General features: G+C 40.9%; 1 protein-coding gene across 1 annotated transcript in view; it reads right to left on the reverse strand.

The window, feature by feature from the left end:
* Nucleotides 1-7,553: 7,553 nt before the first annotated feature.
* Nucleotides 7,554-25,101, reverse strand: part of LOC130886082 (outer dynein arm-docking complex subunit 2-like) — a 119,547-nt gene continuing 101,999 nt past the window's right edge. Inside the window, exon 11 of the mRNA XM_057787985.1 lies at nt 7,554-7,674. Coding sequence (XP_057643968.1) covers nt 7,554-7,674 — 121 coding nt within the window. The remainder of the gene's footprint in view (nt 7,675-25,101) is intronic.

Raw genomic sequence — 25,101 nt, forward strand, 5'->3', positions numbered from 1 at the left:
TTTGTATTCTCCAGTCTCCAAAATCTGTACCTCTTTGTTCTCCCAGACATGGAGGATGAAAGCCATTTGGCATCATAGCAGTAGTATTTAAAAAAAAAAAAAACAAACAAACAAACAAACAAAAAAAACCAAAAAACAAAAAACAAAAAGCAAAAAACAAAACAAAACAAAAAAACCAACAAGGAACAAAGTCAAAACCTACCTTCTTACTGCCTTTCTCTGATTTGGATTACTTGCCGGATCTCGTTCTGGTAGATGCTGAAGCCTGTAATTGCTAACATATCTTTTGGCCTCAACCAGTCTTTTTCCTAGAGTGATTAAGAGTTGCTTTTTTTCCCCTTTTTTGTTTGTTTTATTTTTGAGACAGGGATTTTCTGTAGCTTGGGAGACTGTCCTGGAACTAGCTCTTATAGACAAGGCTGGCCTTGAATTTACAGAGATCTGTCTGCCTCTGCCTTCCGAGTGCTGGGATTAAAGGTGTGCGCCACCACCGCTCAGCTTTTAAGCATCAGTTATCTTCCACACATCCACAAACACACATTTATAAAGTAATCCTTATGGATAAGATAGCCAGGATAAGCCTTTAGAGCCTTAAAAGTCTACACAAGCCGTCCTAATATACTGAAAGTATCTCTCTTTGCAGCTAACAGGTTAAGATGGCATAAGGTGGAGAGAGAATAGCTCGTGTTTGTCCTGACAGATTCACTAAAGAATGTGTTGGTTTTATCTGAAACTTTGAAAATCGTGGATCAGGAACACAAGAAGTTCATCTTGCTTGTGATTTCCAATCAGCTGTGGTGATTACAACAGAAACAAAATTGAAATACTGATTTTACATCTCTCAATTACACAAAATAAAGCATACAATACTTTTAGAACTGAAGAAGTCTTTTGTCAGAGAAAATGGGAATGGAAATGAGATGCAGAGGTTAGAGTGGAGAAAACAAAAGTTGGGACGAGAGAGGATTGAGGAAGCAATTTGAGCACAATGAAGCAGTGGAAAGCAAACCCACCATATCTTAAAGGAAGATGGAGTCTTCGGGCCTTCCTAGATATGCTCTATAGTCTGTATATTTTGGTTGATAATATACATCAATAGAATATTTAAGAGGCCAACAAAATATTGTTTATGTGGGATATCTACAGAATAAACAAAATCAGTCAAAATCATTTTCTCTTAACTAAAACAACAACATTGTTTGAGTGATCTGTCAGGGATCCTTCTTGTTATTTCACAGTTACATTCTTCCATGATATTAAAATAGAGTTCAGGGATGGATGTGTAGCTTGCTTGGCAGGAGTGCTGACTTAGCATCCACGAAGCCTGGGGTTCAGTCCCCAACATCACACACACTGGATGTGGTTGCATGCTCGTAATCTCAGCACAAGGAAAACAGAGCAAGGAGGTTTAGAGGTTCAAAGTCACCCTCAGCTAGACAGTCAATATGAGGTAACCTGAGATTCAAGAGAGAGACAGAGAGACAGAAAGTGAATGAATGAATGTGCAATGGTTTGTCCTGTCTCTTTAAGAGACAAACCCCTCCCACTCTCTCCCCTGTCGACTTCTGAGGGAGGCAGATCTTCCTTCAGCTTCCAGTCTGAGCTCTTTTCCTTTCTGTTTCTCTCCCCAAGAGGCAGTTGCTGCCATGGCTCCCCTCCTCTATCCCCTTCTCCCCTCCCCACTCTCTCTGGTGTAGGAGGGTCTTCTGTCTACATGTTACTTTCATTGGTTAAATAAAGAGACTGCCTTGCCCTAGTTGACAGGGTGAACTCAGGTAGGTGGGGAAGACAGAACAGAATTCTGGAAGGAAGAAAGCAGAGTGAGAGAGAGCTGCCCACCATGAAGCTGCCAGGTCAGATGTGCTGAATCTTTCCCGGTAAGCCACGGCCTCGTGGTGGCAAACAGATTATTAGAAATGGGTTGAATCAAGATGTGAGAGTTAGCCAAAAGGCTGCTAGAGCTAATGGGACAGGCAGCAATTTAATTAATACAAATCTCCATGTGATTATTTTGGGTGGCCAGGAGCCGAGAAGTACGAAAAGCAGCCCGCACCTCTTACTACATCTCTCTCTCTCTCTCTCTCTCTCTCTCTCTCTCTCTCTCTCTCTCCCTCTCTTTCTGTTTCTCTCTCTTTGTTCTTCTTCCCTTTCCTTCTTCTTCCCTTTCCTCTTTCACCTCCCCTCCATAACCCACTAAATAAATATCCAACCTCACTCTACATGGCGTGCCTATCCTTGTTTCTGTTTCTCACCCACCTGGCTCCCTGCCCAGGACCAACTGCCTTCGGAGACCTGCAGTGTGGTCTCGTGGCGTGCCTACCCATCTCAGTCTCTCACCCACATGTGACTCTGTGCCTAGGACCCACTGGCCCTCATGGCCCACCATGGTCTTGGGATCCTGCTGCCTCAGGGACCTGTGGAGCGGTCTCATGGCCCACTGCCCACTGCTGCCACTGGGGACCTGCAGCCTTTTATTACAGAATGTATGTGAATACCTAAGTTTAACTATAAGACAAATAAATGGCAAAATTAAGAGTCTGACCACTTTGGGATGTCTTAGTTGTACTAAGCCAGTTTTGTGATTTAAAACTCTTCCAAATGAATGTTTTGTAGATAGCTCCAGGGAATGTCTTCATACCCAGAGGTATATGAACAGCACAAATTGGACTTATTGGGTCATAGACTAAAATAAGAGCGCACAATGTTGGGGGTAGATCTGGGAAGTGGTAAGGGGAGGAGATGGGGTGAATATGATACAAATATATGAAATCTTTAAAGAATTCATAAAATTATTTTTTTGGTTCTCTTCGAGACAGAGTTTCTCTATGAAGATTTAGAGCCTGTCCTGGAACTCACTCTATAGACCATGCTGGCCTTGAACTCACAGACATCTGCCTGCTTCTGTCTCACACATGCTGGGATTAAGGTGTGTGCCACCAACATCTGGCCATAAAAATATTTTTAAAAACTAAGCATGACATGATTAGTGAAACACACACACACATACACACACACACACACACACAGAGAGAGAGAGAGAGAGAGAGAGAGTGAGAGAGAGAGAGAGATCTTTTATTTATTTACAGGGTATTTTTTTGAGATTTTCACACATGGTAAAGTTGCTATTTTCAACATTTCAATTCTTTTTACAGGCAATTAGTGGCTTCTGAGAGAGGGAGAGTCAGGTTTCTTCCAGAGTAGGTTATGCAGTCCCTAAACACATGTACATATGAGTAGCACTAGAAGTATTCATGACGCTGTGTTATTAATTAAATAGTATAAATTATTTAAAAATTTAAATCACATCCAATGTTACATATGAATTATGTTTCCATACATTAATATTTCATATTAAATGTAAAAATATAAAATATAAATAATTATTATTTATTATATAATGAAAGAAGGGTCATTGTTTTGAGAGAGGATGGAGATGGAAGGGTACCAGAGGAGCTGGATGGGAGGAATGAGAGTAGAAATGATGTAAATACATAATGTACACAAGTACTCATGTAAAATTCTCAAAAATTATCAGAAAAACAATTCTTTTATGCATATACTCTATATTTTGTTTGTAAATTCAGGCTATCCCCTTTGAAGTTGATGTTCAGTGACTGAAGAAATGGCCCAGACATTAAGAGTGCTTGCTACTCTTTTAGAGGATTCCAGTTCAGTTTTTAGCATTCACACAAGGCTGCTCACAGCCACCTTCAACTCCTACCAGGTCCAAGGGAGCTAACACCCTCTTTGGGCCTCCTTAGGCACCTACATGCACACACACACACACACACACGCATGCACGCACACAAACTAAACAGGAAACAAATCAGTTCTGTCTACCATGTAGGATGCTCACTGGTTTATAATTTGCTGTATAAATTTCAAGGTCTTTTCCCTTTGTGACTAAATAGATACACTCATATATTGCTTATTAATTTTGTTATCTGGCAGTTTTGTGTATGTATGTGAATCTCCCTCCTAGCCCAGTCAGCCCTCCCTCATTTCTAAAGTCTTGTAAAAACAGAATAGAACCTTTTTATTCATTGTGCATGGTTGTGTGTGGGGAAGTGGGGAGAATCCTGGCACAATGAATATGTGGAGGTCAAAGGACAACTTGTGAGACTCAGTTCTCTTCTTCCACCATGTGGGTCCCTAGTAGTAAACTTGGGTCATCAGGCTTTGTAGCAAGCACCTTTACCCACTGAGCATTATCTTAGGCTCATGACTTAAAATCAATCAATCAATCAAACAAACAAATGAAACCCCTCACAGTATATATACTGCTTCAGATCCTGCTTTGAAATTTAATTATTTGTTTTGAAAAATTTCCTATGGGATTATTACTCATAGACACACTTTCAGTGTGTGGTTGGACTGCACAAGAAGGAACCAAAGCTTCTCTGCATTTCTGTTACCATGTACCTAGCTTGTTATCATATAACTAACTTTTTATTGTATACCTAGCTTACTAGTCAACGTTCTAGCACTACAACAAGTATCTAGGAAAAATTAAATTTTAAAGAGAAAAGGTTTACCTTGTTAGTTGTAGGCCATGATCAATCAGTCCCAGTGCCTTAGGCCTCTAAGAAGGTAGAACATGATGGTGGCACCATGTGGCAGAGCAAAACACACAGAATTATAAAGTCTTAGAATGCCTTGCTGGGTGTTCTTATTTTGATAGACACTTTCACTGAGATATAAGGAATCTATTTTATTGGTTCTCCTGCATGTTAATCAAGATTAAAAGAACCCAATACTGAAATACTGGCTCAAGAGGTAAAGGTGCATGTTGCTTGACCTGATGGCTAAAGAACATTTCCCAAGACACTCCACAGGTGCCTCCAGCCTCCATATCTCCATCACGGTACATACCCCACCATGAAAGAAATAAACTATGCAATATAGTTTAAGTATCTAACACTGTAGCTGAATATAGTAGCACCAGAGTAGAACCAGCACTTTCTAGTTTATTCTCATTTAGAAAGAGAGTGCTGCTTTTACTCTTCAGTACACTTTGACCATTAGTTTGAGAACGTTTGTTGAATTTGAAGTAGTGAAGTGTTTAACACATTATTTTCTTAATATGAATTGCAGTAACGAGCATAGCTTATTCCAATCCCAAATTTTCATGGAATGAAATCAAAGAGTTTAAACTATTTGGACTGGGAAATTTTATCTTATTGACCTAATACATCAAGTAAAGGGGAAAAAAGGATTTCTTCACGCCTCTAAACAACCAAGACCCTTCTTAAGTGGGAATGCATTGTCCATGTATTTTTAAATCATAATCCCTCAGTTCTGTATGAATGCTTTAGAGAAACATCAGTAACGCCAGTCTACGAGGAAGCAGAACTCAAGATGCTGTGCCCTAAGAGAACTGTCAATTCAATTTTAGAACACAGAAAATGTTTAAAAAGAAATTATTTTTAGTGCCAGTCATTCCGATAACAGTAAATTATGACTGGGAAAGGTGGAAGATCATGGCTACGCTTTCTCAAAGGAAATCCAATTAAAATTCCTTCCACCTTAAACCCCTTCCAAACTGAAGAAGCCAGAGGGCGTATTGTGTTCTCTATACATACTGTTAAAATAAAGCCTAAAAAAGAAACTCATTATAAAAAACAGAGAGAGTTAAAATCTTCGCTAGCACAAAATAAATATCAAAAAACCTCCTACATAGAAGGGAAAATCAAACCTCCAAGTAGTTTCACTGCATATGCTTGCTGACCAGGGGAGGGGCTGATCAGCCTCATCCACGTCATCTGAAAACTGAGGGTGCTTTACAGCCTTTGACATTTTTCTAGTCAAAAATTTTTCAGCATTTTCTATAACCCCATTTCACAAAGTAAGCCCAACATTGGCCTTTGAGATCAACATCATATTCTGAAAGGCACTGCACTGCTGGTGATTTGTTTACTTAGAAAACACGTAAGAAAATCTGAATACTGCTTTTATCCATTTCTAAGTGCGCGGCATCTTTAAAATGGCTCTATTGCTTTTACTTTATGCATGTGTTAACCATAAAAACAAATGCTATGAGCACCATAAAACGCAATCCTCCTGTCAGTATTCACACGTCTCCTCCCTTCACCATTGTTTTTTTATCTTGCTTCCCTTCGATTCCAGCGACACAAGAATATTTTAAGACCCGAAGCTGATGGTGAACTTTTGAGGTCACTGTAGTAATAACAACCTAACGATCATTCATTTCCTGTAGTTATCACAACTCACTGGCCCTAGGTGATTTTTAATGCTGTCAAACGAAAGTAGTTACTGTGAAACCTTTAGAAATATCTAACTGGAAGTTGACAGGCACGCTTTACTCTTTAAAGTTAATCCTTAGAATTAATGCTGCTTTCTTCTTTGCAGTATTCTCATTTATATTCTCCTTCAAAAGCAGAAAAGAAAATGGGTGTTTTTTGAGACTTTAGAAATCCCAGAAGCACTGGCCTTTTTACTGGAACCTCTGCGGTTGCTCATCTCGCACAGGCTTTTTCATTTTGTACAAATTATTTACATTGAATTCAGTTAAGTTTATGCTTTTCTCCAAAGGATGACATATACGGTGTCTAATATTTCTTCAATAAAACGACCTTGCCCGCTCGCTAAAGCATTCTCTGAAGGAGATCCTTGGCTCTCAGAGCTGACACAAACGAAGCTGTTTTTCTGGCGAGCGTTAGATGGTTGGGACAGTTAGTTCCCAAACATTTCAGAACACAGAGGTTACACATGTGATTTTTAAAAGTGTGTTCTAATGTTTCTTAGCCTGATAGGGGGCGACTAATCCTTTGTAGCCACTTTTTAAAAAGTACTTCATGTGCTAGAAATCCGTTCAGAAATTCTGAGTGATTGGATGTGCAGTAATATTGTCCTTAAATCAGCATAAATTAATTTCAATAAAAGCGTTGGTGACTCTCTCTGAGGGAGATGAAACATATCGTTGTTTACACTCGGTGTGCCCAAAGTGAAAGGACCCCTTGTTCTTGTGATTTGCATGTAGCCATGTGGTCATTATTGTCTTGGGTCTTTGATGGTACAGGAGAAGTTTGGGATGACCTCAGAATGCTCTTGCTAAGAGCAGCTGCTTAGTGCTGAATCCTATTTAATAATCATTTGTGAAATCAGCACATCTCCTCAGAACTCTCCTGTGGTTTGCAAGCGATCAAGCAGACCGAGCCGTAAGCACAGGACAGCCAGATCGGTTTAGCAGAAGAGGCATTCTGAAGGCATTCACGGGTGCATCTGGAACCGCACACTGGAGAAAAGCTATAGTTTTTATTAAAATCACTGCCGATGCAAAAGTGGAGTTGAACTATATAAATAATATATACATTTACCCTCAAATTCTTGGAAAATTATCACAAATTTATTGGTTTTATATTTCGTTACATATTTACTTTTCATAAAATAGAAGAAAAAGATTCTTGTAATTTTAGAGGAAAAATATTTCTGTCTTAGTCTATGTGGTTTTTGTTTAGACTGTTTGAAGGACTGGTTAATAAATGCTTCTTGACTCTGTCTTCTGACCTTGTTATTTGGTAGTTTGTATGGGTTCACATTTCAAGTATATCTCGCCTTTTCTGTAGCCAGAGCCAATCTGCGGATATTAGATATACAGCCGGCAGCAGCTTCCTGGAGATCATGGTCTGAGGATCCGACCATATCCAATAGAAGCTGTCACATACCAAGTGGGAGGAGAGAAAAGAATAAAACCATTAATCCAAAGACATAGCTAGGCTATAGAAATAAGTTAAAACAACATGCATTTCAAAGAAGCAACAGAGGGGCTAGGTAGACAGCTCTGTGGGTAAGAATTCTTACTGTGTAACCATGAGGACCCAAATGTGAATCTCCAGAACCCATGTAAAGGCTAGGCATGGCCTCTTGTGTCTATAATCTCAACAGTGGGCAGCAGATAGCATCATTGAAACAGTGAGTTCCAGGTTCAGTGGGAGACCCTGTTTCAAAGGAATAGGCTGAGAATAATGAATCAGGACGGCAGACATACTTCTCTGCCCTCGGCAGCCACACACAGAGACATGCACACTCACCCCACACACGTGCACACTTGTAGAGACATACACAAAAGCAACACATATATGAGAAACCCCATTCAAGTGAATGCACAGGCTTACATAGGGCAGGAATTCCTCGCATGTTCTTACCGCTTCAATGTAATAGGTCTCCTTCTGGTGTCTCTCTGGCAAGCTTTTAGCCTTTCCACAAACCAGCAGCCTATTATCTCTAGATACCTGGCACATCTTCTTAAAGTTTGGTTCACCTAAGAGAGTGATTTCCTAATCCCTCAGTCCCTCAATAGACTGCCCCCAATGCCAAGAAGTTTGTGTACTCTACCCCAGCTGGCTTTCCAGACATTTGTCTTTCTCCTGCTTCGACGTAGACAGCAAGGTCCCATTCCCCCACTTGCCTTGACCTAACTGATGCCACTCCTCTACTTAAATTGCCCTCTCACCTTCTTCTATGACTTTGTAACTTTTATTCACTTTTAAAGAAGTTTATTTTCTTCTGTATCCACACAACTATCCCAAAAAGCCACAACTGATTTCCATCAAGCAAAGAGCCATTCCTGCCACTTGAGGCTGTGGCAGTTGACTCAAGTGTCTACAACACTTGGGCGCTTAGCCTTCCCATAGCTATCGGGTCCCTGTTTTCTGTCTGCTAGACTGTAAACACATAAGGAAATTTATGATGTCAACATAGTGCGTATAGAAATTAGATGCCAAGTAAATGCCAAATAAACCGAATAGAACTTCTTAAAGCTAGCAGATATAACTCAGTAAGACATTTTAAAAGTTAATTAGATTCTAGATTTTCTACACAGAAGTACTGGAATACAAATGTGGATAATGCCAGGAAATGAAGATGACTCTATCAGCAAAGACTATTAAAGAAAGAAGCATTGTGAGACGGGCTACCTATGCCACACTTATGATTCTGGATTGTATTCTCACAAAAGAAATTATTTAATCATTTTAATTAGGGGAGTGACGTGGCCATGTCTGTATTTTAGAAAATTTCCTTTCATAGCAGTGTTCAGACTGTGGACTACAGGCAGAGGGTGCTCAAGGGTATGGCTTACTTCAGAGCAGACAGGGAGTGAAAAGGGGAAGTGCAACAAAGAAGGAACTAATTTAATGGCCATTTAGGGAAGAAATATAGAATCGCATGGCGCAAGAAACACTGGTTGCCAAAAACGAAACTAAAAGTGGTGCTCTCACATCATTCAAAAGCACCAACCCAGGTGGATTTATGCCTTATGAGAATTAAAAATATGTAAAAAGTTTACAGATCATATATAAGTACGTCTGGAACAGACTGGAGTATTGAAGGTCATCTGGCCTCTCTGTTCCTTGACCTTCACATCTCTTTAGCCTCCCATCTCTTGCATCACACTCTGGCTCTCATTTTTTCAACACAACTATCTGCCCCAAACTCTCTGGCTGCAGAGTCTTCCATTATGACATGGCAGTTCCATAACAGTTGCTTGTTTTCATCATGAATACTGGTCTCTGGGTTTCAAATAGTCCATGCTCTTTGGCTTGGTGTCCACAGGCAGGCTCTGCAGTCATTCTTTTATTAGCTTCTTAAAATTCCTGACATGACAGTCACTCAGGAAAGCCACAGTTTTTCACAGAACCAGCTTTGACTCCAGAATGATCAATTGTGTCCAAGCCTGGCAGGAGGTAGTATATAAACAGTGAGACAAACAAATCCTCGGTAAATCCAACCACGGTGGGTTCTTCCACTGCCTGCCTAGCAAGCTAAACTTGTCTTTTTTTCTACTTGGTTCCCTTTCTCATGCTTCTCAGAGTCTATTTCGGGTCTTCATTCTTCAATCTCCCATGCCACCTAGCAGCCATAGTCTCAACATATGACCTAGGTGAACTCTGAACTCCACGGAAGCCATGACGTAGGAGCAGCTCTTCAAACTACAGCCCGAGCTGTGCCTCATCACAGTGCTGCCGCCTCCACTCCAGTCAGGGTACAGGTCTTTGTTACAAGGCCTTTGTTACATTTCTATTCTTTATTCAGTTCCTTCTCTTTGGAATATTTTGCTATCAGATGCTCCATGTCTGTGACCTCTTTCTTCCTAATGGTTCTTTCCATCTTCATTTAAATGTGGTTTGGGTAGATTATATGACTCAGAAGGTAAAGGCCTAATGTTCTGAGCTTGAGCCCCAGGACCTAGAAAGGGAAGGAGGGAATGGGAAGAAAGAAAGGAAGAAGGAGGAAGGAAGGAGGGAGGAAGGGAGGAAAGGGGCTTTCATTTGTTTCTTAGTTGTCTGGCTTCTTTGCAGACTGTACTTCCAGTCAGGACTGGACCATAAAACACTTTGTTTTTTTTTAATTAATTAATTTATTTATTTATTAAAGATTTCTGCCTCCTCCCCGCCACCGCCTCCAATTACCCTCCCCCTCCCCCGATCAAGACCCCCTCCCTCGTCAGCCCAAAGAGCAATCAGGGTTCCCTGCCCTGTGGGAAGTCCAAGGACCCCCCACCTCCATCCAGGTCTAGTAAGGTGAGCATCCAAACTGCCTAGGCTCCCACAAAGCCAGTACGTGCAGTAGGATCAAAAACCCATTGCCATTGTTCTTGAGTTCTCAGTAGTCCTCATTGTTCGCTATGTTCAGTGAGTCCAGTTTTATCCCATGCTTTTTCCAACCCGGGCCAGCTGGCCTTGGTGAGTTCCTGATAGAACATCCCCATTGTCTCAGTGTGTGGGTGCACCCCTTGCGGTCCTGAGTTTCTTGCTCTTGCTCTCTCTCCTACTCCTGATTTGGACCTTGAGATTTCAGTCCGGTGCTCCAATGTGGGTCTCTGTCTCTGTCTCCTTTCATCACCTGATGAAGGTTAATATTCAGGAGGATGCTTATATGTTTTTCTTTGGGTTCACCTTCTTATTTAGCATCTCTAGGATCACGAATTATAGGCTCAGTGTCCTTTATTTATGGCTAGAAACCAAATATGAGTGAGTGCATCCCATGTTCCTCTTTTTGGGTCTGGCTTACCTCACTCAGGATAGTGTTTTCTATTTCCGTCCATTTGTACACAAAATTCAAGAAGTCATTGTTTTTTTACTGCTGAGTAGTACTCTAATATGTATATATTCCATACTTTCTTCATCCATTCTTCCATTGAAAGTCATCTAGGTTGTTTCCAGGTTCTGGCTATTGCAAACAATGCTGCTATGAACATAGTTGAGCATATACTTTTGTTGTATGATAGGGCATCTCTTGGGTATATTCCCAAGAGTGGTCTTGCTGGGTCCAGAGGTAGGTTGATCCCGAATTTCCTGAGAAACCGCCATACTGCTTTCCAAAGTGGTTGCACAAGTTTGCATTCCCACCAGCAATGGATGAGTGTACCCCTTACTCCACAACCTCTCCAGCAAAGGCTATCATTGGTGTTTTTTATTTTAGCCATTCTGACAGGTGTAAGATGGTATCTTAAAGTTGTCTTGATTTGCATTTCCCTGATCGCTAAGGAAGTTGAGCATGATCTTAAGTGTCTTTTGACCATTTGAGCTTCTTCTGTTGAGAATTCTCTGTTCAGCTCAGTGCCCCATTTTATAATTGGGTTGATTAGCCTTTTGCGGTCTAGTTTCTTGAGTTCTTTATATATTTTGAAGATCATACCTTTGTCAGTTGCGGGGTTGGTGAAGATCTTCTCCTAGTCAGTGGGTTGCCTTTTTGTCTTAGTGACAGTGTCCTTTGCTTTACAGAAGCTTCTCAGTTTCAGGAGGTCCAATTTATTCAATGATGCCCTTAGTGTCTGTGCTGCTGGGGTTATACGTAGGAAGTGGTCTCCTGTGCCCATGTGTTGTAGAGTACTTCCCACTTTCTCTTCAATCAGGTTCAGTGTGTTCGGACTGATATTGAGGTCTTTAATCCATTTGGACTTGAGTTTTGTGCATGGTGATAGATATGGATCTATTTTCATTCTTCTGCAGATTGACATCCAGTTTTGCCAGCACAATTTGTTGAAAACGCTCTCTTTTTTCCATTGTATACTTTTAGCTCCTTTATTGAAAATCAGGTGTTCATAGGTTTGTGGGTTAAAGTCAGGGTCTTCTATTCGATTCCATTGGTTGACTTCTCTGTTTTTATGCCAGTACCAAGCTGTTTTCAATACTGTAGCTGTGTAATAGAGTTTGAAGTCAGGGTTGGTAATGCCTCCAGACAATCCTTTATTGTATATGATTGTTTTGGCTATCCTGGGCTTTTTGTTTTTCCATATAAAGTTGATTATTGTCTTCTCCAGATCTGTGAAGAATTTTGATGGGATTTTGATGGGGATTGCATTGAATCTATAGATCGCTTTTGGTAGAATTGCCATTTTTACTATGTTGATTCTCCCAATCCAAGAGCAAGGGAGATCCTTCCATTTTCTGGTGTCCTCTTTAATTTTGAAGATAACACATTTGCTCAGCACACCCAGTGCCCAGCCCAGAGCTAGAGTTCTGTAAATGGTATTCATTTGGTGATTACTTCACCCACTTCCAGGACTGCTTGATTTGCTGGAGGCTAGCCCTGGTTGATTAGGGAGGAAAGAGAAAGAAGGAATTTGGGCCCTTAGTTTAGTCTGGCTCTTCTCAGCACTTGTTCCAGGATCCTGCTATCCAATCCCATGACCCAGGCTTCTCTGGGCATCTGCTGTTGCTTCCTTGCCAGGCTCCCTTGGAAAGGAAACCCTTGATCTGATGCCTGTCAGAATCAAACACACACTTAGCTTCTCCTCCCTCAGCCCACATTGTTGTCTGTAGTCCCCTTCAGGCTCTCAAGAATCAACTGTGTTTATTTCCAAACCCTGAAAACCGGTTACACAATTCCACACTAAAGAAACCAATGAATTGTGAGGCTGGCTCCTTTAAAAGGTTTGGAAGGTGAGAATCTCCCATTCACAAACTTTATGTTAGATGTCTCATCCAGGCTAGTACCCTTCATGGGACACTGAGTAAATTTTTTTCTTTTATAGCCAACAACGCACCAGGGTGACTGCTTCTCTTTAGGCAATTCGGTTTGCCTAAGTTCTTACATAAAACATGCCACTTAGCTCTATATCCAGGAAGAATGCATACTGATATTTTTGCTAAAAGTTGACCAACAGAACTTCATAAACTACTGTTTTAAAAGTCTAACCCAGACTGGGATAGCTCTAGCAGTAAAGTGCTTGCCTTGCATATAAATCTGAGCTCAGTCACCTGAACCTGGGTCTTTTGTTTATTTATGTTTTGTGTTTTGAAGAGTTGGACATGTACTCCCAGCACTGGAGAGGTAGGGACAATGGGATCCCTGGGGCTCAATAGTCAGTCAACTTGACTTACTCCTATTTGGCAAGTTCCAGCCCAGTTAGAGGCTCTGTCTCAAAAACAAAGTAGACAGTTGCCTAAAGACAACGCCTGCTGCTATCCTTTGGCTTCCAAGCACACACACTCTCTATCTCTCCTCTCTCTCTCTCTCTCTCTCTCTCTCTCTCTCTCTCTAAAAAAACAGAGTTAACGAGGAAAAACATGGTGCATGTGGTGGGTTGTGCTTCCTTAAATTTACCTTGCATGTCTCTCTGGCACCAGATCTATAGGTGACCTAATGTTTGCATAATGTGAATGGTTTTATTAGTTACCAGGCACACCGTGACTTTACCAATGAAAGTAGCCTGCACTTTTCATTTTATTAAGCTAGGAACATTATCAAACAAGAGCAGAGTGGCAAGTTCAGAATTTTCTCTGTACTAAGGATATGAACATCCTGGTATTTGAGATAGGGTCACATCCTAACCACTAGGCCAATAGGCAGTGTCCTGATTGATATCTAAGAGGTGCTCGAAGGACCCGTTTGGTTTAGCTGTACAGTCTGAATCCACTGTTTTCCTGGAATCTAATTGTACTCTATTGTCTGTGGTAAAATGTCTTGCTGTGTGAGACATGCTGGCTGGGCCCAGACTGTTTTACAAACTGAGCAAGGACCTGTTCTTCCCCCAAGCTTCCATGTGAACAATGTGGACCCATGTACATGCCTTGGTTTGGAATCGGTCTCTGGGCTATGTTTTCATTTTTCTAAGAGCTTTACAAACAAACCCATTTTGGAGGAATGCTTTAAAGCTAGGATAAATAGCCACAAGCCAGCAACTTTGCCCTGGATTTGGTGAGCCAACCGTTAACAAAGAGCAGTGCCTGTTCTCACATCACGAGGTCAGAGTGCCAGGAGAAGGCAGTTTACAATCTTTCGTGATAATTATACTTAAAAAGCAGGGATTTCCCTTGGAGAGCAGATGCAAATTGGGCATGAGTGAACATGGAGTCCGTATAGCTCTTTTTGCTATATGTATTTTTGATCCACCGACTTTTTCCAACTATAAAGGCATTTTTAATATTATGAGGGGGGAAAAACACCTCGGGTTTCACTTTTTGAAGTGTTTGTTCCTTTCAAAAGCTTTGCTCTTTTTAATCATCCCTTCCCCCAAACACACCCAAGGACTTTACATTTATGGGGAGTTTCATATATACACCGAAAGAAAAGCAGCCTCTTTGCTTTAAAACTTAATTGCACAGAGCACTTTTAAACATCATTCAAACACATAACGTTTTATAGCTTGGCCTGACCAAGGACATGGGAGGGCACAATGGGTGGCTTGTGGATTGGTGTGGAGGACTGTGAACACTTCCTTCAGTGCAGAAGGCTTTGATCTTGAGGCTGTGCCCTGAGTATATAACTGTGACCTGTGGCTCACATCTCTTGAAAGGTGAGACTTAGGTAGCTTGGGAACCAACCAGTGCCTGCATCCAATTTTACTTTCGTATTTAACAGTTCATGGCTTTATGTTGCGTTTCAGTTGTATGAAACATATGGACTCATTTGAGTGATAACACACTTTCTTGTAGTGTGACTCCACATTGTTTGGATGAGTGGGGAAAAAGGGGGTTTTAATTACAACTGTGTGAGATCCAAAGTACCTGTGTATACACACGGCACAGGATTTTCCAGCAGGATCCCGAGTGTCCAGAGCTGATTTGACTCTTTTTCTGTTGAGGACACGGCACATTAACGACCACCTCTGCTTGCAAAGTGGCTATTCATCCAGCCTGGGCCTAGCTGCTGTTTCAGCCAAAGCTCCACCACAGTCAGACTCTGAGCCTGGCTAATTCAATTCAGATGACACTGTACCCGAACTAGGGTCTTCACGATACATTGTTCTGTTGCAGGCTGGGACAGAAATGGAAATGTCGCTTCTGTTTGGCTGTTGTAGAGAGGCTTGTGGACCCTGCTCTTCCCTGGCGTCTGTTTTTCCACAGCTGACAAAGGAGCACGCCATGTACTATGGATTGAATGTCTGCTCCAAAACTCATGTTGATAGGTAATCCTTATGGTGAGGCATTAAAAGGGTAGAAATTTAATCCATGGTATTGAGAGGCAGGAGGTAATTAAGGTTAAATGAGGCCATATGGGTGGGGCCCTAATCCAATGGGACTGTGGCTTTATGAGTAGAGGAGTGACCTGAGTTAAGAGTCTTTGTCTTACTATGTGATGTCCTCTTTGCCTTGGGGCTCTGCTGACAATCCTCACCAGCAAGACCGGCTTCACCAAATTCTGTTTCCCAATATGGAATTCCAGCCTTCATAATTATTCTTTATAAGTTACTCTGTCTGTGATGTTTTATTATAGTAACAGAAAGTAGACTAAGTATATGTTTATGTGACCTGAGATGTACATTTACAAGTTGAAAGTAGATGCCACTTTTATTGAACTGGTGTCCTTCCTCTCCAGCCATCTGCTCATATTTGAGTAAGTTTGCTTTGGGGATTTTCCTCCCTAATTTTGGGGTAAGGGAGAGTGAACGTTATGTAGCTATTTCCTTCAGTTGAAATCCTCTCTCCTAGAGGGAGAAAGGGGCTCATGACTCAGAAAGCTCAATCAAACTACAAAGCTTAGAAAGTGCAGAAAGTTGTGAGAGTCATAAACATCCCCCTCAAGTCTGGACCTGCAGTGGAGAGTGCTGCAAGTCTTGCTGAGCCCCAGATGTGCAGCTTTCATGAGTCTTCACCCGGGTTGGATGACCCTTCTGAGGAGGCAGCTGCTGTTTCGCCTACCAAGCTCCTATAAAGAGCCCCAGTTAATCCATTGTCTCACACTGGACTTTAATGGAATCGTTTCTCTGATTGGATATCCATGTCTTCTCTGGGATAAATATGTTTCCCTGGGAAAAGTCACACAGCAGTTGGGGTTGAGAAAAGATCTTGTTATGCAGCCCAAACTGGTCTTAAACTTGAGAACCTTTTGCCACAGTCTCTCCAGTGCTGGAATTACAGCTGCCCTCCAACATGCCTGGCGCTACACTGCTTTGTTCAGTGTTTCAGCAGAAAGCTTTTGTGTCCAGACACAAAGACATGAGGTCAACCTGCTGGATCTGTATAGCAAGGAGTAGAACTGGGATCCATATAAGAAACAGTGACCTTGTAGGAATACTATGGATGGGGAATGGTTTGATTGTGAGGCGAAAGCAACTCTGCTCCATGCTGCGCAGTAGAGAAAGAGGTTTTGGCAGCCTATATGTGCTCCATTTGTGTTGGCATTTGAAATACCTTCAAGTTTCTCCTCAAATTGTCTTTGTGTTGTGTAAAGTATGTCTGTACAGATAATATTTTCTTGACTAAAAATATAAAGGAAAGATAGGATAAATTATTTAGAATTGCATTTTATTGGACAGATCAAATTCCAATGACATAGACTCTTGGTGGAAATGGTCCCATAGGCCATGTAGTGCTTGTCTGAGTTGATGCTGGCTCTGTTGTCTCAGTTTGAAACCTGGTTTTAAATTCTTCTAACTGTGCATGGCCTGGGGCTACTCTTTAAGACTCATTGTGCTACCAGTAATATTAGAATCTGCCAGGTACTTTCCTAATAGGATGTGGGGATTAAATCTAACACTGAGCACTAAGTGCTGTATCATGAACTCACAAATGCAATTCTAAAAATTTTATCCTGTCTTCCCAGTGTGACTGTTTTCTGAAGCTGGAAGATGTGAAGCAGAAAGACTAACACTTTGCAGAGTTTGGTAGTACTGAACTATAGCCCTAGCACTCCAGAGACTGAAGTAAGAGGACCACAAGTTCAAGGTCAGCCTGGTCCATAAGGTAAAACCCTGTCTCAAAAGCCTAAAACAGAAAACTAAAATAGTGATTAGAATTCTTTGCCAGGGATCTATTTTCTTTTTCCAACTAAGAAATGTAAGTCTAATTATATTGAAAATTAAGACAATAATGTCCTGTAAAGTAATTAGTTGAAATGCCAAACTTAGCAATCTTTATATTGATAAAAAATAGATTATTAAATTCTTATTCAAGTTAGTTTCCTCTAAGTTGGTCCGTAGTCCCAAGGATGTTTCATTGGTGAATAGAGGTGTGAAGTACACAGTAGTAATGAACTGATCTCTCTGGGATGGGAAACAGGAGTTTAAACAATAGGTAAGGGTTGGGATTTTAAATACAGGCGACACTTGGTATCTTCTTGTTTCAATGCCAGTTCCATTGCTGTGAAGTTGTTTTTTGTTCTTTTGGTTTCACTGTAATGTCACTGTCTCCATTGAATGTTATAGAATCATTCAATTTTCTTTGTACCTGTGTTCTAAAATGTCATTATCGTATTGGACTTTTGTTGCTGGGGCAAAATGCCAGCACCACAATGTAAAGAGAATGATTTTTGGTTGACCTTTTAGTCCATAGTCTTTGGCTCTGTTGCTTCTGGACCATGGTCAAGGCTGATCATTATGGTGAAGGAAGCATAGGACAGACATGTCTTAACTTATGGTGGATAGGAGGAAGACAGACTAAGGGTTTGAATGAGACACAATACCCAAGAACATAATCCCAGTGATCTTCTTCCTCTAGATGTGTGCCGCCTCTCAAAGTTATCCAGGATTTTCCGAGTCCCTGCCCATCTCAGTCTCTGTGGTGCACTGACACTGGCTCCTTTGCTCTCTGCACTTGTTCCATGTTCCTTTCCTTTCCTGCTTACGCCTTTATAATTTTGCTGTACTTTTGGGAGACAGCTTCTTAAACTTTATTCTTCAGCTCTGATTAATTTTTGTGTCCTGAAATTTTTTTTTTTTTAGCAAAAACAGAAGCTTTTTCTAGCTTCATAGAGACAATGGCTTTTGCTCATACTAAGGATGCTAACAACTGAACTTTCTCTTCCCTCTGTCATGCTCTGCTTATTTCCATCCACTTCAGTCTCTGTCACATTCACTGCATGACTGAAACTATGCGCTTATATTTGGGCTTGTTGGCTTTCTGCTCTGCTCCAGAGTGATCTAGGGTTCTGGAGCTCCTCATTTGTGTTCTTCAGGTAGTCATTAACTTGATGGCAGTTGGAATGCAGCTTTTACTTGCTAGCCGATTCATGAATGCTGGCTGGAGGTTCATCTTCCCCTTCCATGGGTGTGGCATGTCTTAGTTTCCACACGTAGCACACAGTCCCTACTGCCAGTAATTGCTGTTTTCCTCTCTCTAGTCAGCTGCTGATTGGGGTAGGGTTATAACTCAGCCCACACCCTCTGTCCTCCTGGACAAGCACTGTTAGTTCCTATGTGCTCCTAGGCATCCCTGCTGTACAATGCTTCTACTGCCCGCTGTTGATTAGTTTGTTTGGATTCCTTGGGTCTGCTAGAAAGTGGCCACTTGGCAATCTGAACATCAGCTCAGCATGCTTGTTTCTCTGTTCCCTTTGTTCTTGTTTCCTTCGCAGCCCTCCGATTCAGCAGCCCTCTGATTCAGCCTTCCCCTATTGGTCCAGATCTTTGTTTTGCTTCAGCTTTATTTGTTAGGTTCCTTGGATCTAACACTTATAGACTTCAGCAGAAATTCTGATTAGATTCAGGAAGTTAATTTACTGCTTTATGTAGAACGTCCCACAGGTTTCCACAGACACAAACTAACATGTCCTGATGCTACTACAGGTATACTGGCTGCACTGCACCTGCGTTAGACTTTGAATGTCTATGTGGTTTTCTGTGTCCTTTTTAAGATCAATCTCGTGAGACTATTTAAATATGTGTGAGATGGTGTGTGTGTGTATGAAACATCATAATGTGACTCCTTCAAAGTTTAAGTTTCCAATATTAAACTCAATTCTTAGATACTTCTTTGACTGCTTGACATCTTTACTAAGATACAAAAAAAATGTCACCTCCAATTTCACATGGACGAGACTAAAGCCTCTACTCTTCTACACAAACTCTGACATCCCATGGCTTCCTTATTTGCACTGAAGCCAATTCATTTCCCCAGTTGTTTGGACTGGAAATTGTGGAATATTTTTGACTCCTCTCTTTGTGTTATAGCCTTCACTTAAGCCATGAACAAAACCTGTTGGGTCTACTTTGAAAACATACCCCAAGTCTGACCTCTTCTCATGTGCCCCACGGGTGTGGTCTGAGCTATGATACCCACCTGCCTGAACCTGTTGATTAAGCCAAGCCTTAGCATGCAAAGAAGATCCGGCGCTAATTTTAGAGGTAAAGCCTAGAGAAAACACATCAGAATGCAGGAGGGGCTTTCCTCCTTTCAAGCACAGAAGGCGGAGTAATAAAAGAGATTCTGAAATGAACGCCTGCCTTAGGAATGGTGACAGGCTCACTGGGTGCATTAACCACACTCATCAGGCTTCGTGCCTGGCAGCAGATGTCCAATACAAAACAAATTCAATTTTGTAGACTTTTTGTCTCATTGCTTTCATAGGGAATTTTTGTCTTATTGGTCTTTCGTTTATGTAGTATGGTTTCTGATTTTGTGTTTTTGTAGATTTTTTTTGTCTGTGGTGTGTGTGTGTTTCTTTTTTTAATTCTGGGGTGTTCATTTATTTGCCTTTTATTTTCTAGAGAGAGAAAGGGAAAAAAGAGGCATGGAGTTGGTTGGTGGGGAGATGAGGAGGATCTGGGAGGAGTTGGGGGAGAGAAAACCATGATCAGAATATATTGTATATGTATAGGAGTTTTTTTTTTCAGATAAAAAGAAAAAGAATGGTGAAAGGACTTTCAGAGAATTACTCAACTAATACTCATCCTGGAAGTTGTTGCTTTTTTGTTTATTTGTTTGTTCGTTTGGTTGGTTGGTTGTTTTTTGAGGCAAGATCTTATTATATATCCCAGGTTTGCCTTGAATTTTTGATCCTCCTGCCTTAGCTTTCTGAGTTCCAAGATTACAGTTAATGTGTCATTGTGCCTGCTATTGAGTTTGCTACTATATATATATTTTTTTTCTTTTATTTATTCATTTTGACTTTGCACACTGTTCCAGCTAGTTTTATGTCAACTTGACACAAGATGGAGTCATCAGAGAGGAGAAAGCTTCAAATAAGAACATGACTCCAAGCTGTAGGTAAGCCTGTGGAGCATTTTCTTAATTAGTGATTGATGTGGGAGGGCTCAGACCATTGCAGGTGGTATTGTCCCTGGGCTGGTGGTCCTGGGTTCTAAAGGAAAGCAGGCTGACAAGCCATGTGAGCAATCAAGTAGGTAACACCCTTCTATGGTCTCTGCATCAGCTCCTGCCTCGAGGTTCCGGCCCTGCTTGAGATGCTGTCCTGACTTCCTTCAGCAATAGACTACAATGTGGAAAGAAACACTTTCATCCCCAGCTTGCTTGTAGCCGTGGTGTTTTATCATAGCAACAGTAACCCCAAGACATACACAATAACCTTATAAGGATGTTTCTGTTCTGATTTGTTTGTTGTTTTCATGGTGGGAATTAGTCACGCTAGCAAGAGGAGTTCCAAACCTTACAGAGAAAACCCTAAAGACTCAAACCACTCAGTAAAAGTTGCAGGAGCTAAAAACCACCTTCTGAAAATGAGTAGCATGAACAACTAACAATCAGAGAAGATCCAACTGAACCTGTAAAACAACTGCAAAAAAGCATGGGGAAACTGATACCGGTCTGTTTGGTTTGTTTGTTGCTTTGTTTATTAAACAAACCCAGAAGCTCAGGCAAGCAAAGCTGAAGTGGGCAGATGGGATTTCCTCAACACCAGAAGTTTCTGTATGAATAATCAAGGAAGCAATCCATGAAAAAGACAGACAGCTACACATTGAGAGATAGTACTTCTGAATAATGTGTCTGATATAGGGTTAATAATAAAAATGTATGAGAGACTCAAATCAGTAAAACAGTAGACAATCCAATGTAAAAATAGACAAAATAAGAGTAAACCTTTTCAAAAGGAGAGGGAAATGAAAATGTTCCAAAATCATCAGAGAAATGCAAGCAGCATCCCAAAAATGCAACATTTTACCTTTGCCAGAATGCCTGCAGGCAGAGATGACAGATCGCTCCGAAGGAGGCAGTGAAGCGGAGCCCTTCTGTTATCGAAAGGAATAGGAAGGTACCCCCTAATTAGAAATAGAACTGGCTGGTTTTCAAGCGACCTCACTTCCAGGCACATGTCCAAAGATAGCAGAATCAAAGGGAGACACCTGTACTCCCAGGCCCATGGAAGCTTGTTCACAGGACTAAATACATAGAACCACCTTAAGTGTCTATCAAAGGACAAACTGGCAAAGACAGGAGGCACATATGATGGAACACTATTCAGCCTTTAAGATAAGGGAGTCCTAAAATTTATGTCACTATGGATGGATCAGGAAAATATCATGTTAAGTAAAAAAAACAGACACTGATAGTCAAGTACATGATTCCATTTGTATGTGGAGTATAAAATAAGTCAATACACAGAGGCAGAGAGAATTGTGATTCTCAAAGACTGGTGGGGTGAGTGTGGGATACAGAAAACAATATACTGAACAAAATGACTAAAGTTCTAGTTAGACAGTGCTCAAACAGCCCAGAGACTACAGGTAATGTCTATTCAAAATATCTTAGTATACTTAGCTATATTGTAGTTAAGAAAATGTAGTTAAGTAGATTTAATTATAAAAATAAGATGGGAGCTGGATGTGGTGGCACACACCTTTAATCCCAGCACTCGGGAGACAGAGGCAGGTGGATCTCTGTGAATTCCAGGCCAGACTGGTCTACAGAGTGAGTTCCAGGGCAGTCATAGCAACACAAAGAAACCCTGTCTTGAAAAATAAAATTTAAAAAACACTATTAAATAATAATAATATGAGGACAGATTTGATGGTATTTTAGTTTCTGTTCTATTGCTGTGAAGAGATATCATGATCAAAGTTACTTGAAAGAGAAAGTATTTACCTGGGGCCTCATTACAGTTTCAGAGGGTCAGTTCATGGTCATTATGATGCAGAGCATGGCAGCAGAAGCTGAGAGCTACATTCTGATGCCCAGACAAGAGGCAGAGAGCAAACTGGGAAGGCTAGATCTCCTTATTCCTTCCAAACAGTTCTACTAACTAGGGATAGAGCGTACAAATATACAACCCCATGGTGGCCATTTGTATTTAAGTTACCACAACTGGTTAGTCAGTTTTCAACATTTCTACAATATATGTATATGCGTGTGTGTCAAAACTTACGTTATACCTCACAAACATAGATAATAAATTATTTTCTCAATTAAATAGTTTTTTTGAAGTTCTAATAAATGGACTAGCTAGGAAGAAGTGAGACCTGGGAAAGTAAAGTGCCATTCAAGAGGCAGTAATTGGACCCAAAGGCCATGGAATGGGTCATTAAGGAAGCACAACAATTTAAGGGAAGAATGGAGTCAACATTATGGCATCCTTGCAGAGGTTAAGGGTCTTGGAAAGAATCCCTGGGATCTGGACATTTGGAAATGTTAGATAACATTGACAGAGCAGTCTGAATTTTGGAAATGAAAGCCAGATCGTGGTTGGCTGAGTGCTCTTCGTAGGTGTCAATTCTTTGATATTGTGGGTTCCATAGTGGATGTGGGGGCATGCTAGCACATTAGGAAATGCGTGAAGATGTAGAGGCAGGGCTGTAGCTCTGTTGGAGAGCCTGCATGCAGCATCAGTAGGCCCTGGGGTTAATCCCCAGTGCCTAACCTGAGCAAACAAGACAGGGTTTGCAGCAGTCAGAAGGAATGGCAGTATATGATCTCTGGTTTTAGGAAACCGGGATCTAGGCACCGAGAATGGACCTTGGGAAAAATATTCAGAAAGTGGGAGTAAATGGTCTCTGTAAGTCAGCCACAGATAAGCTTGCAGCCGAGGGACAGCAAGTTGGGGTATTGTCTGCCTATAGCTTTGCCTTCTTAAAAAGCATTAAAACCCGGAAATAACATCTTGACTCAACTCAGGCAAAGATTTACAGCTGCAAATTTAACAGAATTATTTTGAAGGTAACGGGATAAATTCTTTGTTTGTTACACAATAATTACCTTACTTCAGGAATTTTTGCACCAAAGGATTCTGTGTGTTTACAGCACTGCTCTAAGAATTCACAAAAATTAAATATAAAACTGTAAAGTTAATTCCCAACTAACTAGGAAAATTTGAAGGCGTCTCTCATTGTGCACATATGAAAAGGGATACTAACTCCCACAAAGGACTCTATGTGACAATCAGTGTGATTTTTAATGTGACATTTGCTTTATTTATCTCTAAAACATCTTAGCATGTTTTTTTTAAGTTTTTTTTTAGACTTATTTATTTATTTATTTATTTATTTATTATGTATACAACATTCCTTCCATGTATGCTTGCATGCCAGAAGAGGGCACCAGATCTCATTCTAGATGGCTGTGAGCCACCATGTGGTTGCTGGGAATTGAACTCAGGACCTCTGGAGGAGCAGTCGATGCTCTTAACCTCTGAGCCATCTCTCCAGCCCATCTTAGCATGTTATTAAAAGAAAGTCAAAACCAGTGAGGAAGTAGGAGAGATACTCTTTGGAAGAAACAAAATCAAAGAACTGAAGAAGAGGCAAAATGTTTTAGTTAAATCACTTTCCTAATCTTATTTGGATCTAATTTTGGTTTTCAGAAGCAGATTAATATAGAAAAAATAAAACATGAAGTTGGAAAGACACAACTTTTCTTCATCAGCATCACAGAACTGACTTGCTCTTTCTATTGGAACAAAGTTCATCTGGGCACTGGTGGTGCACACCTATAGCCCTAGTGCTTGGGAGGCAGAGGTGGGCTTATCTTTGTGAGTTCAAGGCCAGCCTGATCTACAGAGCTAATGCCAGGACAAGCTCCAAAGTTTTGAGACAGGGAAACCCTGTCTCAAAAAACCTGGTTGTCACCGCTGGTGTTCCTTCCTGCAACTCGGCCTTGGGAGATAATGCTCTGACTCAGTGCTGAACTCCCAGGTGACAGCTCCATGATTCCACTCAGCAAGGCCTCTGGGCTTTTGTACACCCCAACTTTTGGTATACACACACACACACACAGAAAGAGAGAGAGAGAGAGAGAGAGAGAGAGAGAGAGAGAGAGAGCATACACCTACCGATTTTGCATGATATGTGAAGTCTAGGGTACTAGAACCTCCCTAGAGTTCACCAGTCTATGCCTCTAGACATGGTGGTGCATCATTAAATCCTAAATCTTTGCATCCTGTGGGACTAAGTCAACTATAACATCATTGAAGTGCAGATAAAAGTCTAGCCTCTGCATCTCTAGCAAACTGTGAGAAAGTAGTTTAAAAACTATTCCTCTGGATCTCTTTCTAATTGCAATTTACAATCATTTTTTAATATACTTGAATCATTTTTCTCTGATGTACAGTGGATCTTACCAGTCATTCTTTTACCTGGGCTTAATAGCTTCTTGTCTCTCTGGCTTGATATTTCTCACAGCTATTTGAAATACACAGGTGTAATATCATGGTGCATGCTCTGTTTCAAATTCCTATAAATTATCCAATGAGAATAATTCCAAGGCTGACCCTGCAGGGTGCTTCCTCGACTGGGTCCTCATGCTGACACATGCTATCACTTGTCCTCTGTCTCATAGTCTGGTTTCTAACCACACACAGCTCAGTTTCTCTTCCCCTCATAAAGACATACATCTATGCCCACCTAAAACGTTTTTTCTAAATAATTGTGGCAGATTTTCTAAATAGTCCTTTTCCCGTGTGTGCAGTGTTTTGATTTTTTGTCTACAGAAAAGTGTACACTGTGAAATACAAGTGATTGCAGGCAATAGT

This window comes from Chionomys nivalis, chromosome 13, assembly GCF_950005125.1.
Source record: "Chionomys nivalis chromosome 13, mChiNiv1.1, whole genome shotgun sequence".
Lineage (NCBI taxonomy): Eukaryota > Metazoa > Chordata > Mammalia > Rodentia > Cricetidae > Chionomys > Chionomys nivalis.